At 38.9% G+C, this 16666-nt stretch overlaps 1 protein-coding gene across 1 annotated transcript in view; it reads left to right on the top strand.

Moving 5' to 3' along the window:
* Positions 1-16666, top strand: part of sez6b (seizure related 6 homolog b) — a 133765-nt gene that overhangs the window by 93741 nt on the left and 23358 nt on the right. The window contains exons 5-8 of the mRNA XM_041940681.1: positions 333-518; positions 3536-3704; positions 11134-11300; positions 14830-15024. Coding sequence (XP_041796615.1) covers positions 333-518; positions 3536-3704; positions 11134-11300; positions 14830-15024 — 717 coding nt within the window. The remainder of the gene's footprint in view (positions 1-332; positions 519-3535; positions 3705-11133; positions 11301-14829; positions 15025-16666) is intronic.

The following is a 16666-nucleotide window of genomic DNA, read 5'->3' on the forward strand; positions in this document are numbered from 1 at the left end:
TTTTCCTTGTTGCACATGCCCACCCCGAAAACTTCAATTACTCATCCTACAAATATATCCAAAATCCAAAACCAAAACCATTTCTAGCCTAAACCGACCAATTCCTGGAGCTTTTTTGGTTGTCTGTAAAGAATTTGTCAGGAAGCTTTTATGATGTGACACATGAGCCGCTAGCTCAATCTAGCTTCACTGAGTCTTTTCAACTTGTCAAACTAAATCTCAGCTCTTGCTGGAATTTCATTTCTTCTCGACTGAATTCTCTCTCCGTCTGTGTCTCTTTCTCTTTCTATGTTTCTGTCTTTGTCTGTCCCTGTCTCTGTCTCCCTGTACAGCCTTCGTATTGAGCTGTGTCTTCCCCCAGCGGCCTCTCTACGGTGATGTATCAGTGAGCAGTCTCCACTCTGGAGGGGAGGCTTTCTTCTCCTGTCTGAACGGCTACCAGCTGCAAGGCCCCAGTGTGCTGACCTGCCGCAATGCTAGCACCCCCTACTGGAGTGGCAAGGAACCACACTGCCTAGGTAAGGTCACCACAACTACATCGAAGTGCATCCTCGATATCAACAGCCTACAGATAGGGAGGACAACAACTTAACATTTACAGACAATTTCAAATAATTACATAGAAATCACTGTATTTGATTGTCTATTAATTACAAGTATATATATTTTTCAATTTTCAGTTGTCTGGCCGGAACTCTGATGTAGTCTTTTGATATTTAATTGTATGAGTAAATGTTATCCACATAGTGTTAAAAGTAAAGCGGGAACAATTAATTCAAAGAAGTGCAAAATGAGTGTATAACTCTATGTTAACATCTATTTTAAGATTATAAGATTCATTTAAGATTTATGGTGATATTATATCCCAGCAACACTTTTGAAACAAGTTGTGACAGGAGCAACAAAAGACTGGGAAAGATGTGGAACGCTCAAAAAACACCTGTTTGGATCTTTCCACAGGTAAACAGGTTGATTGGTAACAGGTGATAGTATCATGATGGGGTATGAAAGAAGCATCCTGGAAAGGCTCAGTGGTTCACAAGCAAGGATGGAGCGAGGCTCACCGCTTTGGGAACACATGATTGGATAAAAGATGTTACTACATGGGCACTAGTTGTTTTTGGAATCAGGGTGCTATTTTTTTTAGATTCATATCATCACCATGGTCACCAAAATGTTCTTTACAATGTCAGCATTATCACTGGTATTAGTATAACTGTTATTTGCATCACTTGGCATACTGTAAGCATATTATTCTATTGGTGTGCAATTTTGTATTGTCAGGAAAATTGGCTCTTTCAAGCCCTCTGCTTTTGTTTTCTTAAACTATTGGTTTTCTGAGTATGAGTGTTTACTGTGCTTCAGCCGTTCTCTGCCAGCTTTTCACACTATTCCCATCAGCAATCACAGCACTTTGGGTCATTTTATAAGACTTGCTGCCAGTGGTTATCTATTGGACCTTCTGGTCCTTTTGTATGACAGACACAGAGACAGACAGACCTGGACTCCCACAGGAGTGTTGGGATGATGGATGTTTTTTTTGTTTTTTTTTTTCTCTTTCTTTGCTCCGATGAGGCTGGCTGATGAATAATAAGTGACCATTTTCCTCCTGACCACTCTGATTCACAGCACAGGCAATGTTTCTCTGAAAGCAATTTCAAAGAGAGAGTTTGTGTGGCTGTGCATCTGTATCTCTGCCATCTTGATTGTGTTTGTGTGTGTGTGTGCATGCGTGTGTGTGCGTGCGTGCGTGCGTGCGTGTGTGTGTGTGCGTGTGTCAGAGCATAAAGCAGGTGTATCGAGGTGTGATTACTGAAGGCTGGGCAGGATGCCACTGAGTTTACTCTTCCTGCTCTACTTTAATTAAGCTTTGTCTGCATGAGTAACCTTGACCCGATCAGCTGGGAAACAACACACACACACACACACACACACACACACACACACACACACACACACACACACCAACAAACCCTCTTATAGCTGTAGATGGATTTTCTGTATGTGTTGATAAATCTGATGGTATCACTTCTTTTTTAGTTATTTTTTGGTTCCCTTCATGCTCTTGAATTTAGAATCAAAGATGATGGATAGCTGACAAATCAGTTTAATATCTACTTTCTGACAAATTACAGTATACAGTAATTATTTGATCAGTTTAATACATAATACATAATCGCCCATAATACATACATTGTCAACAGTTTCCAGAGGGAATTTTTTTTTTCAAGTAGTGAATTATTTTTGGAAAGATATACATAATTTTTTTTGTCAATTTCCATTCCTGTAAGTATCTCAAACTAAATTCCATTTTCAGCCACTGTCCACTGGGGTGGAGGCAGAAATTTTGGAGACAGCGCCACTGAGGACACTGGTAATATTTCTGGGGAACTTACTAGTATACATAGGTTTTTAAAAAGCCAATTGTGCCTTAAGAGATAGATAAATAGAATAAAATTTTATTGATCCCACACCGGGGAAATTAAGATATTACAGGCAGCAACAATAGCAAGAATAAAAAGGAGATATAGGAAAAGAACAAACAGACAATAACAAGGGATAAAAAAAATAGCACTGTCACAGCAACATATATCTACATTATATACAACGAGAGTATAAAAATAATATTGCCATGAACATTTGAATTGCCCATGGTTAGATATGGATAATAAAAAAACCTGATTACTATTGCACAGTAGAAAAGATGTAACAGGAGAAAAATAATATGTATGATTATGGATATGACAATGGATATTAGCAAATGTTAAGCAAAAGTAACACAGCAGTGGAAACAGTTTGTGATGTTGTGATGTGAAACGACCAACACAGTGCTATGTTAATGATGACAGTCAAATGTTAATGTGGGAGTACACCAGTGTGACAGCCGTGGGAATGAAGGACCTGTGGTAGCGTTACTTCTTACACAGCAGATGCAGCAGTCTGTGGCTGAAGGAGCTGCTGAGGGCCCCACTGTGTCATGCAGGGGGTGGGAGGGGTTGTCCATGATCTTATATTTTTTACCTCATCTGTTGTATAGTTCATGATATTTTGGAGAGAAGATGCTGTTTTTTTTTGTTTTGTTTTGTTTTTTTTTTGTTGATGTTCATTTGTTTTTTTGAAAAAACGCAACATCCTCAACGTTAACTGGTCATCTTGATAGATACAATATTGTGGAGAGTGAGACAGACTATACTTCAGGTATTTCCAGCCTGCCTTCCAGCCTTCATTTGTTTATACTTACCATAGTATATTTTTTTTCAATTACTTGATTTGCTGAGAAAACTGGGATTTTTGTGCTCAGAAGTCCTGAAATCATGACAAATTAACATCATCCATGTCCATTCTGACCTGATTACTTCCTGGTTGGCTATACTGTCACCAGAGATAATTTGGGGGAAATAAAGGTTTGTGTGTGGTCAGTAAATTAAAGTGAATGTAACGCTCTGAGCAGTGTCTTTTTTTTTTTTAATTTGGTCGACTTTCAGTCTATCGTGAATGTAAACGATCAAGTGCATTTCATCTTCTCCTCTCTCAGCTGCCTGTGGTGGTTTGATCGGGAACGTCACAGCCGGCCGGATCGTCTCTCCTGGTTTTCCCAGCAACTACAGCAACAACCTGACCTGCCACTGGCTGCTGGAGGCCCCTGAGGGCCAGAGGCTGCACATCCACTTTGAGAAGGTGGCGCTGGCTGAGGATGATGATCGGTAAGCAGGATATCATATCACATCATCTTTTGTATAAGGATGGTTGGATATCATAAACATAAAACATAGTAGTTGCATTAAACTTAACAGTAAATTGCATGTCTGACTCACTTTTTTTACTGTCGTACAGAAAAATACTGAAATTAAAATCAAAATGCAATAATCCAATTTGCATTTTCATTTTCACATCCTTATATGGATGTTTGATGATCACATTTAAATGAAAATGGAAAAGCTGTTTCTGACATTTCATTTTCAAGACTTAACCTGCTTCAAAGTAGACAATATTCAAATGCAATAAGGGAAACAGTGCCACCAATCTATTGCATTCAAATTTATATGTTATCATGCTCTAAGGTGGAAAATGAAATTGAAAATGCAATTCTATAACAACTTAAAAATGAACACAGCATTGCACATTTCATTTATATATATATATATTTAAATATAAAAATACATATATTTTCACAAACATGAATCCCATTTGCAAATAAAAATGCCCATATAAATGCATGCATGTACCCATGTGCAACTGCATATGAACACAGTCAAATACAGCCCAAAGCCCCATGCATGCAATCCTGAGCTCAGGCTGTATTCCACGCAAGTCTCTCCCTCTCTCTGTTGGGAAGATCTCTCTTGTGCCGTTTTTTCTTTGACTTTTGTCAGTTGTAGCTGCTAACTCACCTCCTGAATCCTTTTGGACAGGTAGTCATATCTCACTTTCAGCACCTGTTCCCTAGTGCCTGCCAGTCAGTGGTGGAAGAAGTTTTCAGATATTTACTTGAGTAAAAGTACTCTGTTACCAATGAAAGGCCTGCTTTCAAAATCTTACATGACTAAAAGTATAAAGGTATTAGCATAAACAAACACCTAAAGTACCGAAAGTAAAAGCACTCATTTTGCAGAATGGTCATTTCAGAATCACATACTGTAAGCAGTAATAGTAGTATTATTGTGTAGTACTGGATTATAATTAGTAATGCATTAATGTGTACATCTCTTTAATTTTGTATCTGGTAAAGGTGGAGTTCATTTTTTACTTTACATTTACTTTATATACTAAGGAATACTCAAGTAAGGTATCTCAAAGTTGGAAGTAATTCAGTACAGTTCTTAAGTAAATGTACTTCATGTTACAGCAAGACTGACAGTGGCCAACTGCCACAAACCAAACAAGAGAATAGAAATACACTCGCACTTCCATTTCACAGACCAAAGATGTTTGAAAACAAACATCTGACTTTGGGCTTCTCTCCCTGTGTATGTGTGTGTGTGTGTGTGTGTGTGAGAGAGAGAGAGAGAGAGAGAGAGAGAGGGCGAGAATGGTCAATCAAAAATGGCTGTAACGCAAATAACTACAAGGAGTAGTATCAAATGCTCAGTGCCATTTCATTAAAAAAATAAAGCTAAATTCAATTCAAGAAGAAGAGGAAGAAACGTAATTTTTTATAGAAATAAACAACAACAAAGAAATCACATGCACCAAGTGAAGAAAGCCAGGGATAGAAAATCAATGCAAAATAAGATGGAGAATAAAACCTACTTCATAATAATAAAAGAAATAAAATAGAATTTTTTATTTATTTTTAAGCTTTCTTTTAGAATAAGATAAATATTCCTGAGCTTTGGAGTGTAATTGACATAGGCTGCATCCCAGATTTTCTTTTCATTTAAATTGTGAACAAGGGATTCAACAGTGTATCTTGGTCCGAGCCCGTTTAGGGCTTTGTATATGAGGAGGACAACCTTAAAATCAATTCTAAATGTTACAGCTAAAACTGGACTAATGTGCTCTCTCCTCTTGGTTCTGGTTAATAGCCGAGCTGCAGAGCTTTGAAAAGAATTTGCCTTAATCCAGTGTAAATCAACTTCACCGAATAAGGCATGATAAATGTGTGCAATAAAAAAAAAAAAAAAAAATTAAATTTGGCATGTAATGACAGTTGCCACAGCAAAATTTCTGTTTCATCGTCTAATGGAAAATAATCTTTGGGGCTTTTCCTTAATTTACTAAATATAGTAAGTTATATATTATATTATTATTATAGTTAATAATAGAATAGAATAGAACAATACAACATAAAAGTTGACTATTTTATATATACTATACAAAGAGCTATAAAAATATAACACACACACACACACATATATATATATATACATGCATAGGTTTAGTACTTAAAGAGAATAAAGAAAACACTGGACAAGATATTTCATGTATGATAGTTGAACACTCTGACAGCTGATGGAATGAAGGACCTGCGGTAGCGTGGTAGTGGATGCAGCAGTCTGTTGCTGAAGGAGCTGCTGAGGGCCCCCACAGTGTCATAAAGGGGGTGAGAGGGGTTGTCAATGACAGATGTCAGCTTGACTAACATCCTCCTCTCACCTACATCCTCAGTGGTGTCCAGAGGGCAGTCCAGGACAGAACCAGCTCTCCTGACCAGTTAATTAAATCTCTTTCTGTCCCTCTCAGAGCCTCTACAGCCCCAGCAGACCACTGCGTAAAAGACTGCAGATGCAACCACAGAGTCATAGAAAGTCCTCAGTAATGCTCTACATACTCCAAAGGACCTCAGTCTTCTCAGCAGATAGAGACGACTTTTGCCCTTTCTATACAGGGCATCAGTGTTAGTGGACCAGTCCAGTTTGTTGTTGAGGTACACACCCAGGTATTTGTACTCCTCCACAATCTCAATGTCCAAACCCTGGATGTTCACCAGTGTTACTGTGGTACTTTCCTGCGAAAGTCCATCACCATCTCCTTAGTCTTGCTGGTGTTGATGAGCAGCTCCACTGAGGTTTAGATTCCTGGCTCAAGGGCCACCAGTGGTAGAATAAGAGAGGGACAGTGCTGATCGTTTACTTTCCCCACCCAGACTTCACTGAGATTTATTGCCACCACCTTCACCCCCATTCCATTATTTCTACTACCTCATGAAATTGCAAGTATGAAGAAGTTTATTTAAAGGTATTCACCTTGACAAACAAACAAGAAAAAGATAAAAGCTGTGGAAAATTAGCTGCAGTGAATGCAAATGTTCCTTCATAGGCTTCCGCCTTGTCAGTATAACTACTGTCTCAGGGTAAATGCACTGTTAACAATGATGTGTTATGTTCCTCATTACTTCTGCACATTCCTTCAGTTCTGTTCAGTCATCAGGTCTCTCGTCCATTGTGCCTTATGCTTTGTCCCTGAAAGAACATTATTTCTGAGGCCTCTGCAGGGTAACAACTGGCTGTCAGTGCAGCTCATGGCAGTGTCAGTATAGTGCCATTTTAGCAGCATGAGGCCCTCCTTCAGAGGCCTGACAGAAGAGCCGCAGGAGGAAAATTAGCTGAACAATCAATTTTGTATACCAGCCAATACAGTACTGCTATTACACTCATGCTACAAATAAGACCTCATAGATATGAAGAGACATCTGGACAGCTCAGAGGAAACTGAAAATATCAGAAAAAAGTGATAACGTGGAGAAGATAGAGAATTGGCAGAGAAGTGTAAAAGGTGGTTATGTAATGAGCTGAGGTCTGCTGGCTCCTCAAAGACAAGGATTTCTTGTTAAAAGACAGCTATTTTTTCTCATAACGCTGACTTTGGTAAAAAGAAAAAAAACCTGACAAACCTGAACCAGTTTATTAATTTAGGACCTGCTTTCACCAACCTAACACAGACTCTGTTGAGGGCCAATATGCCACAGTCCACCAGTTGCTTGGGAATCCATAAAGGGCTGCCCATCCAGGGTCACTTTCAAGGAACAGGAACTGCAGTGCAAATAGTTTACCCATTCCTGTAAAATTAGCCTGAAATGACTATCCAAGACATACCCGAAGTAAATTGAAAGCTGTTCTTGAATCTTTTTTCATTTGCATGACCAGAGATCCATTAGTACTAACTACACACATAATAACAACTATATACACAACTAATAACTACTGAACATAGACATAAATGTGACCATTAATAGGCTAAATGATTGAACACAGCTTGGACAGTTAATGAATAAGGGATTGAATGACTGAGATCGCAAATTCAGCAACATACACAATTGGTGAATGAGGACCATCACAAAAGATCAAGCATAATATCTTAATTACATACATTAATTATCGGAAACACAGAAGAACAAGTGGATGAAATCTTTAAGACTAAACAGAAAAATAAGGTTGAAAGCACCGTTCAGCAGCTGAGAAAGCTGGGAAGCCAAAAGAAATGATCTGAAGTAATCAGTTATCAAAACTATATTGATGTGAAATTACTTTCACACTTCTTAAGTATTCATTTTAATCTACGACATTAATCCAGTGTCACAGGATAAGTGTTGTTTCACCTATGCTTGAGAGCCATGGGAGAGGTCACTCTGGCGGGAGGAGAGGAGAAGATACATCAGCTTGACCATCTGATGTGTGTCTTTCTCTCATCTGGAGCTCTTGGGTATTTTCAGGCATATTGGATCCCACATAGCAGCTTCGGCTTCAGTGGGCTGTCCCTGAACAGGCAGCGGGGTGCTAACCCCCTCACAACAAACCTGCTTGGCTGTGCAGAAGATGCTGTGACAGAAGCTGTCATGGTTCTGACGTTTATAAGTTTGATCAAGTTAGAAATGAAGGCAGCGTCGTCGAAGATGGTTTCTTTCTTTCAGGTTGGCTGGATGTTTTCAGCACATTCAGTGCATCTCAGGATTCTGCTGATCTCTGCGCAGTTGAAGCGAGTTGGTCTCCAGACAAATCGGCCAGCGGCCCACTCATCAGGGATGATGCTGAAGAGCTTTGAAGTCACTAGACTGAATTGAAGAGCAGACGAAAGAGGCGCGAACTGAAGAAAGCTTTGCTTCTTCTTACTTTGAAATATATCTATATATATATATATATATACAGTGTGTATGTATGCATGTGTGTGTGTGTGAGTGTGTCCATATATCCTTATGTCAAAGGAATGTCTACTTGTCTCTGAGGAAAGCAGAAGAGGCGTGCCCACTTACACACACACACACAAACAGACACACACACACACACACACTCTGAGCTACATCATCAACAGTAACAGGAGTGAGAACATAATGAATCTATAACGCACATCATAATAATATCAAGTGACTTTTAGACATATGTTTGAGGTCAGGAAAGACAATCAATATTTTTCTTTCAAATATGCTACTAGGGTTCAAGCAAGTGCCTACATTCATGAAACTGTGTTTCCAAAATCATCATCAGTGTCACTGAAAAATAGTGACCCAAATTGCTGACCCATGCTTTGTAAAAACATCATTAACTTAATGTCTTCACATAAGAAAACAGGTCTTGTTAGTTCAGGGGTTTGTTGTCCCTGCATCCAAAGTCACTATGTTGGGACAAAACTTTATACTTTCCATTTATATAGTTGATGGAACATATGTTTCAATTGATGTTCATTTTTTTGTCTTTCTTTTCTGTGTGAGTCCTTGATGAAGCTCAGATCATAAAATATTATTTTTTAAAAGGGTCAGTATAGCAGGTCTGAGAGCAGATTATTAATTAATAAAGTGGTTTAGGTTCTCTCCTCCACTGGGCTCATCATTCCTGTGTTTATCCTCTGTGAATCTTCTAGGTTTGATACTTGATCCAGAGGCCGTGTCGGCAAAAACCTCACCTTTTATCAAAAGATACCAAACTGTTCACCAGCATCAATGTTGATTCAAGCTATAGCTAATAGATAGAATATGCTTAGTTAATGCAATGGGTAATATGAAGCTTTGCGTGAATGTGCTGAGTTTGATGCTGGAATAATATAAACTGAATTAACAGGAACAATTTACACAATATGGAAAATGTGAACCTAATGTGCCACGATTGCCACCTACAGTATGAGCCTGTGTAACACTCTATCAGGTTAATGGGCAGTGGATCTTATCCTGTTTATTCATTAAATGTGTCCAATATCTGAGACACTAAGGTTGCAAACCTGGTTGCATTAGATGTGGGGACACTTTATTAATTCATTAGAAAGAAACTGAAACAAAGAAAAGAATTAAGACAGAAGAGAATTCGTATGGGAGAAGTTAAGTTGTGCATCAGATACCTCACCCCCTTTGCCAGAGTAAGCATAAATACAGGAAAGCCAAAAGGCTTGCTCTTTGGCTCTTCGCCTCCGCTCTCGTGGGTTGAGCTCTTCTCTTTTGACCCTTTGCCTTTGGAGCACCACCCTGAGACACCAAATGCGCTGAAGGCCAGCATCCAACTATCTCTGAGATAAGAATCCAGAATTCAACAAGTCTCAAACACACAAGTTGACAGTGAGCTTCCGTTGCCCCTCCCTTTCCAGAAGCACCAGGTGAAACTTTACTCTTCCTGTGGTATTGAGCTTCATGCTGTAGCATGACAGTAATTAGTGGATGTTAGGATAGTAAAGTAAGATCTCCCATCAACACAGAAACCATCTTGAATGACTTCAGGTAGTTCCCTGCTGTCTATCTCTTAGCTGCTTAATGGTGAATTAATTTAATTTCACCTATTTAATGTTAAACTTTGCATTCTCTACTTCCACAATTGATCACAAAGCATGTAATTAATTGAATCATTTTTAATCACTTGATAGCGCTAATAAATATTGATCATTTCTGATATCCTGCAATCACTCTACATCTTTTGTACAAGTTAATGTGTTAACGATGCATAGTCTTGGTACTCCTTGAAAGGCCTTATACTGTACCTCCTATTCACTCCACAGTTTGAGGGTTTGTGAGGCTTATTAATTATTTTCACATATTTTGGTCCCCTTTAGGCATTGTAGCTACATATGTTACCCCCGCTACCTTATAGTCACACCACTTAAACAGCGTACATTTGCAGCCGCAGCCCTTCATTAACAAGTGAAACCGAACACAAACAGACATGTATAGCTGTTTAATTTAGCTAAATTGATTGTGTCAGTGCTGATATTGTATTTCTTTTAAATGTAACTTGGCTGCTCCTCAGTAGAGTTCGGGCTATATGATGTGGCATTGATTTTTTCCACCACATGAAGGCAGCAGAATGAGCTGGGAGCACAGAATCTGACATATTAGTTAGTAAGGTGAATATGTTGGCCAAATGTTGTCTATTTACACATTCAGCAGACATTAAGCATTTATCTGGAGTTGTTTGTGTCCAGTTTATGAATACAAGTCCAATATTCACTCCCCCTTTCGTTCTGATTTGGTCTCCACCAAGTCCTGAGAGTTGGTAGAGAGTGGTAGTAGAGTTGCAGATCATTCTCTATGGGTTCATCAATATGAGCAACCCCTTTCACATTACACATGGTAATGTGGTCAGTTGGTAATACCAAAATATGTATTAGTACAGATTTCATAGAAAATGTTCAGTTCTCTGATCTTCCGAAGGAGCCCAGGAATTGATTTCGTCACCCGAAACAAAATCACTAAATGGTTCTTTGTTCCCTTTCTTCAAGGCTGCTGATCAAGAATGGTAACAGCATAGACGCAGCTGCCCTCTATGATTCGTATGAGGTGGAGTATCTACCCAATGAAGGTCTACTCAGCATGTCCAGGCATCTCTTCATTGAGCTGACTACGGACGCTACAGGCACGTCCACTGGCATTGCCATCAGGTACCAAGGTAAGCACCAGAGCTATAATCCAAGTACAGCAAATGATGACATATTGCTTGTCATGTTAGGGTCATCTAAGGTCCTTCTTGATGTCACAAATTATAAAAACCTGGAGAAAACATGGCATCAAACCCCATCAGAAAGCATTCGTTATAGAACTAAAAAACATGTAGGCTCATTACTAGTTTGAAGCCAGCACCAACTTAGCATCGGTCAAAACGCTGGTCTGCAGTGCATTCTCAGTGACTTCTCAATGAAGAAATATTAAGAACGAAAACCTTCCACAGAATCTAGTGTAAAAGCTGAGTCGACAGTGAAAGGCTGGAAATGCTGACCGGTGAATGGGGGTCAGGAGTTCCAGACATGATGAAATTCAGGTAATCAGGGGCGAAACAACCACCAGAATAAGCGCTGTGCAGACTGTGTGAAAGCAGTGAAAAGCTCCAAAGGCTTTCAAACAGCAAAATGAAAAAGAGAGAAGACGTTGGTGGGAGACATCTGAAGATTGGTAGAAAACTGTTTTTAGAGGTTTGGCAGGTTTCCAAAAGGGGGACTATGGTAGTATTTATGGGAGACTTAATGTGAGTGTGCAAATGCAGTCCTTCTCTTGTAGCCCCACTCAGGGACTAACAAGGTCCAAGCTTTCTGGCAGAAAGGTTTTAGGAAGTAAGGTGACGTACTATGAAGAGCAACGAAGTACACACAGGTAGGAGGCTGTGGTGGGTCAAACAGAGTTCAACCAGGAGACAGTCCTGTGTAAACCAAAAGCCAGGGCTGACTTACTATTTCAGTCTTTTTTCAGTTGTCTTCAGTTTTTCAGTTTTTTCAGTTTCAAGCAGCATCCCCAGGTGAAAAAATATCATACTTCTGCTTTTGAAGAACGAACTTGCACTATTTGTATTGCCATCCAGTATACTTAAATGTACTCAAGTAGTCCTTTAGTACCACCTGAGTAACACTTGAGTATACTTGTGTGTACTTGTGTGTAAATAGTTGCAAAATTGGCACAACTTTTTAGAAACTTCACGTGCACTGAAGTCCATCAGTGAAAATCAGGACTCATGAGCATCAAAACACACTTGCAGTACAGTTGTATTATATCACCAATGTATACTTCAAATGAAGTGAAATTAAAGTACACTTTAATTACAAATGACTTGAAAATAAGTCTACTTTTCATACCTACACTTTATTACTATTAAAAGTATTTGCAATATAGACTTTTTATAAGTACATTTAAGTACAATTTATGAAACTTACAATAATGTACACTTTTTATAGGTACTTTGAAATACTACTTGAAGTTTTACAAAATTACTATATTCATGTTTAATACATTCAAGTAGAACTATGACCTCTATTTAGAAGTACATTTTTAAAGATATATATAAAAACATACTATAAATTAAGCTAAAAAAGAAAGTGTATTTGTAATGACTTCTGTATACTTAAATTATAATTAAATTGTAATTTAACGCTGACTGTACATAAAATAACTAAATGTCTGCACTACAGATAATGTACTGGCACTAATGTACGACCAACTATGCTAAGTAAATGTGAGTATGTTGTATGAAACAAAAGCTATGTGCCAACATCTGTTAGCTGATAAATGTGCAATCTAAATGTAATGTGCACAAAGTGAGAAGGTCAACAAAAAAGAACTGTTAAGTGTAAACTTTAAAGAAGCTTAAATGTGTGCAGAGGAGTTACCAATATTTAAATCAGCTGTGTGGCAGAAGGTGCAGCCATCACTGATGTCTGTAGGAAATTTTTATGGTAATTCATCCAATCATTTTTGAGATATTCCATTGGTTGGTTGGTCCAAGAGGAAACTACAGTGAAGCTAAGGAGAGAGGAGGAACCACCATGGCTGAGTGTGATGCCATGAAACACAGCTCCTTTTAAACCTTAATGTCTCCTCTATGGAGTCTGATGGATGCAGGAGAAGAAAAAACACATTTTGTCAGAACAAAAACCCCATTTCTACTCTCCAGATAATCCAAAGAAAAAGTTCACCTTCATTACTAACTTATTTGTAGTTTTTGCAATGAGCACATTTGTGGCTCCATTACCATGTGAAATGTACCTCTCTCTATTTTTTAATGGAGGCTCTCAGTGCATTCCACCAGTGAAGCTATTTCATACTTTTTGCCTCTCTGCTGCTTGGGAGTAAAAGAATCAAGTACACTCTTTCAGGCATGCAATATGAACATGCAGTTTCTACCAGCATAACCAGATACACGAGAATCCATGTGCTGCATTTTACAGTAGGATTACACTGTTTCAAGGTACAGGTTCATTGAATGACTGGGGTGAGATATCACTTAGCTTCTCTTATCTTTTGTCCTCACATTTGTCTCAGCACTCACCATCAAATAGGCAGTTTGTCTCTGGTCCTTGAAGACCACTTAGAAATACAATCACTGTAATCTGTTTAGGCCTTCACTTCACTGCCGCAAATGGGATTAAGTCCAAAGGGAGCATCAGACCTCATTATGGCCATTAACAGGACATAATGCTGTTCAGCTGGTCTCTAACAGACTTGAGGGTCCCTCCTTTATCCCGACAAACCATTCCCACCCCGGTGAACAGCGAACCTTGTCCACGAGCATTCATTCACCCGTCTCTAGCTGCCACTCTGTATTCAAGTGTGTCCATTAAGAACAGTTTGCAAGACTCTGGAATTCATGAATTTATTATATTATTCATTCATCATTATATTCATTGCAATGGGTCAGAAATAAATTCTAAAATGTAGCTAATGTCCTCTCTACCACAGAGTGTCTGTGATATTAGTTCATTCAGCCTATTTAAAGGCAACTATACACTGTTTGCTTGTTTACGAATTTCTACAAATATAGACTATTTCAATGGGTGTGACTATAACTCCAGCAGTGAGGGTAACCATACAATGTAGGAATATTTCCACAGGAGGTTTTCTTGCTCTTGCATTAATTCAGCATAAGGAACAGCTACATGCCAACCCCTGTAGTAAATCCTCTCAATATCTTGAATATCTGACCAAATTTAACAGCAATCCTAACATAGTTTTCAAGGTATTTCATCTCTAGAGCCATAATTGCATGTCTCTCACAAGTATTGCAAACATTTAGATCCATTGCACCTAATAAATCCTCTTACATCACCTGTTCCAAACACCTGTTGTAAGCAGGACAGTTCTGGATGAACACTTTGAAAACCTCATCTTCATCATCCACTTCAGTAGCTTCAGAGTTGGATTTGAAGACAGAAAAAACAACATCATTATCATATATTCACATTTGACATCTGTATATTTTGTGTCAATCATTTATTTTAGTCTGGACCATTGTTATACTGAGTCAAATATGACTTAAAATGTTACTTAAACATCTGTGTGTAGCATAGCTCTACAGAAATGTGATAACTACGTAGCTGTAATTTATGAAGATGCTAACTCACGTGGTGAGCATAGCTTCTCACTTGTTTTTTTTTTTTTTTTTTTTGGTAAAAGCTGAGTGTTTTCTACCACTGAACAAAATCTTTGTATCCCAGCCTTTGCAGCAGGCCACTGCTACGAACCCTTTGTGAAGTATGGTAACCTAACTAGTAGCGACAACACATGGGCAGTGGGAGCTGTGGTGGAGTTTGCCTGTGACCCCGGCTATACCCTGGAACAGGGATCAGTCACCATTGAATGCATGGACCCCAACAATCCCCAGTGGAACGAGACCGAGCCCGCCTGCAGAGGTCTGTATGTATGGGTATTGCTGAAAAGAAGTGACCCATCTACATTTAACTCCATCCTGTTTTTAATTGTACTTTACATGTTTTATTTTAGCTCTTGTTTAGCAAACATGATTCACTTAAAATGAGTAGGCCTAGACAGTAGGTCAGTATCTCACTCAGCAGGACTCATGGCTGTTGTTGGAAGTTGGGTCCAACATGCATACGATTTAACTAGATCAGGCAGGTCCTGAGAATAACCGATGCTGTAGGTTTTAGCCAATGAAGATGGAACAAAGTTCTGGCTTGAAACACAGTGGCAACAACCAATATGTAGTAAAATAGCATGGATGGGTCATTGTCACATAAACTGTGAGGAGAGGAGGAGATGTATTAGGTCAGCAGCCGTGTTTAGGTTGGTGGTACGTGTCAAAGTAGCATCCACATGAATGCCTGGACCCAGGGCTTCCAGCACAACGTTGATCCATGTCATTCTATTCACTTGACCTGCCAGTGGTTGTAATGTTGTGGCTGATGTGTGTGTATATGTACTCACATTTAAAAAGCAATATGATGTAAAGCATGTCAATTACAGCAAAGCAGAACAAAGACAGATATAGGCAGAACACGGCATGACATCAACAAAAGCAGAGCAGACTACACTTCAACAGAGCAAAAAAACAACACAACAACAAGTACAAGCAAGGACAGACATAACAAGAAATGACAGAACGGCTTTGCAAAAACAGACATGAGCAAAGACAGATAACAATAGACACAAGCAGAGACAAATATGAGAAACAGGTCAACACTAGCAGTCAGGTAGGGCACTTAAAACCAGGGCAGTTTAGCAGTATCCTACATCAGACCATTTCTAATTAAATCTAAAATTTGACAGTTTTAGACTGCAGACTTAGACTTCTTATGTGACTGCTTGTGTTTTAGATGCGCCATATTTGTGAAAACCTGTAGAGCATGTCTGTTTTGTAAAGTAAGGTACTGAAAGATGCATTGTTGTGGGCCCTATCGCTTTACGTGTGCTGATAAAATGAACTTTACACTCAGCATGTCCTGTCTTAGGTCTTGTCTAATCACATATGGATATTTTTTGAAAGCAAATATGTTCCCTCTCCATTTAAAAAATTGTCCACACAACCATTGTCATACCGAAACACTGCATGTCTGAACACACATTCCAAATGCTCAAACAAGCATGCCAGGCCTGTAGGTGGCGATAAATGATGAGAAGGAGATTCTGACGTGCCTCATGCGTTTATTTTCCTTTAGCGGTAGATTCTGAAAGACAAACAATGTTAGATAATTATTAATTTATAGTCGTTTGACAGCTCTTTCTTCACTGTTTTTATTTTAACAGTGTTATGGCACATGGCCTGGCAGTGCTGTCCAAACGTAAACAGACCCGTAATCCGCCATTGTTGTTTCAAGTGCACGCTCATCACACAAACAACAATGGGCAAGCTCAAATTGAAGCGATGACGTCAACACTCACATACACACAGCTTGACAGAAGCTGTTCTGAAAAATCTGTTATGTGACGTAGACAGTTTGAGTGGGGATGAGAGGCCAAAACGCAGAAGAAAATGCTCGCTTTCAAAATATCCGTACACGTGTGGACAAAACCTTAATATCCATGATTGTGTATGTG

This window comes from Chelmon rostratus, chromosome 7 (assembly GCF_017976325.1).
Source record: "Chelmon rostratus isolate fCheRos1 chromosome 7, fCheRos1.pri, whole genome shotgun sequence".
Lineage (NCBI taxonomy): Eukaryota > Metazoa > Chordata > Actinopteri > Chaetodontiformes > Chaetodontidae > Chelmon > Chelmon rostratus.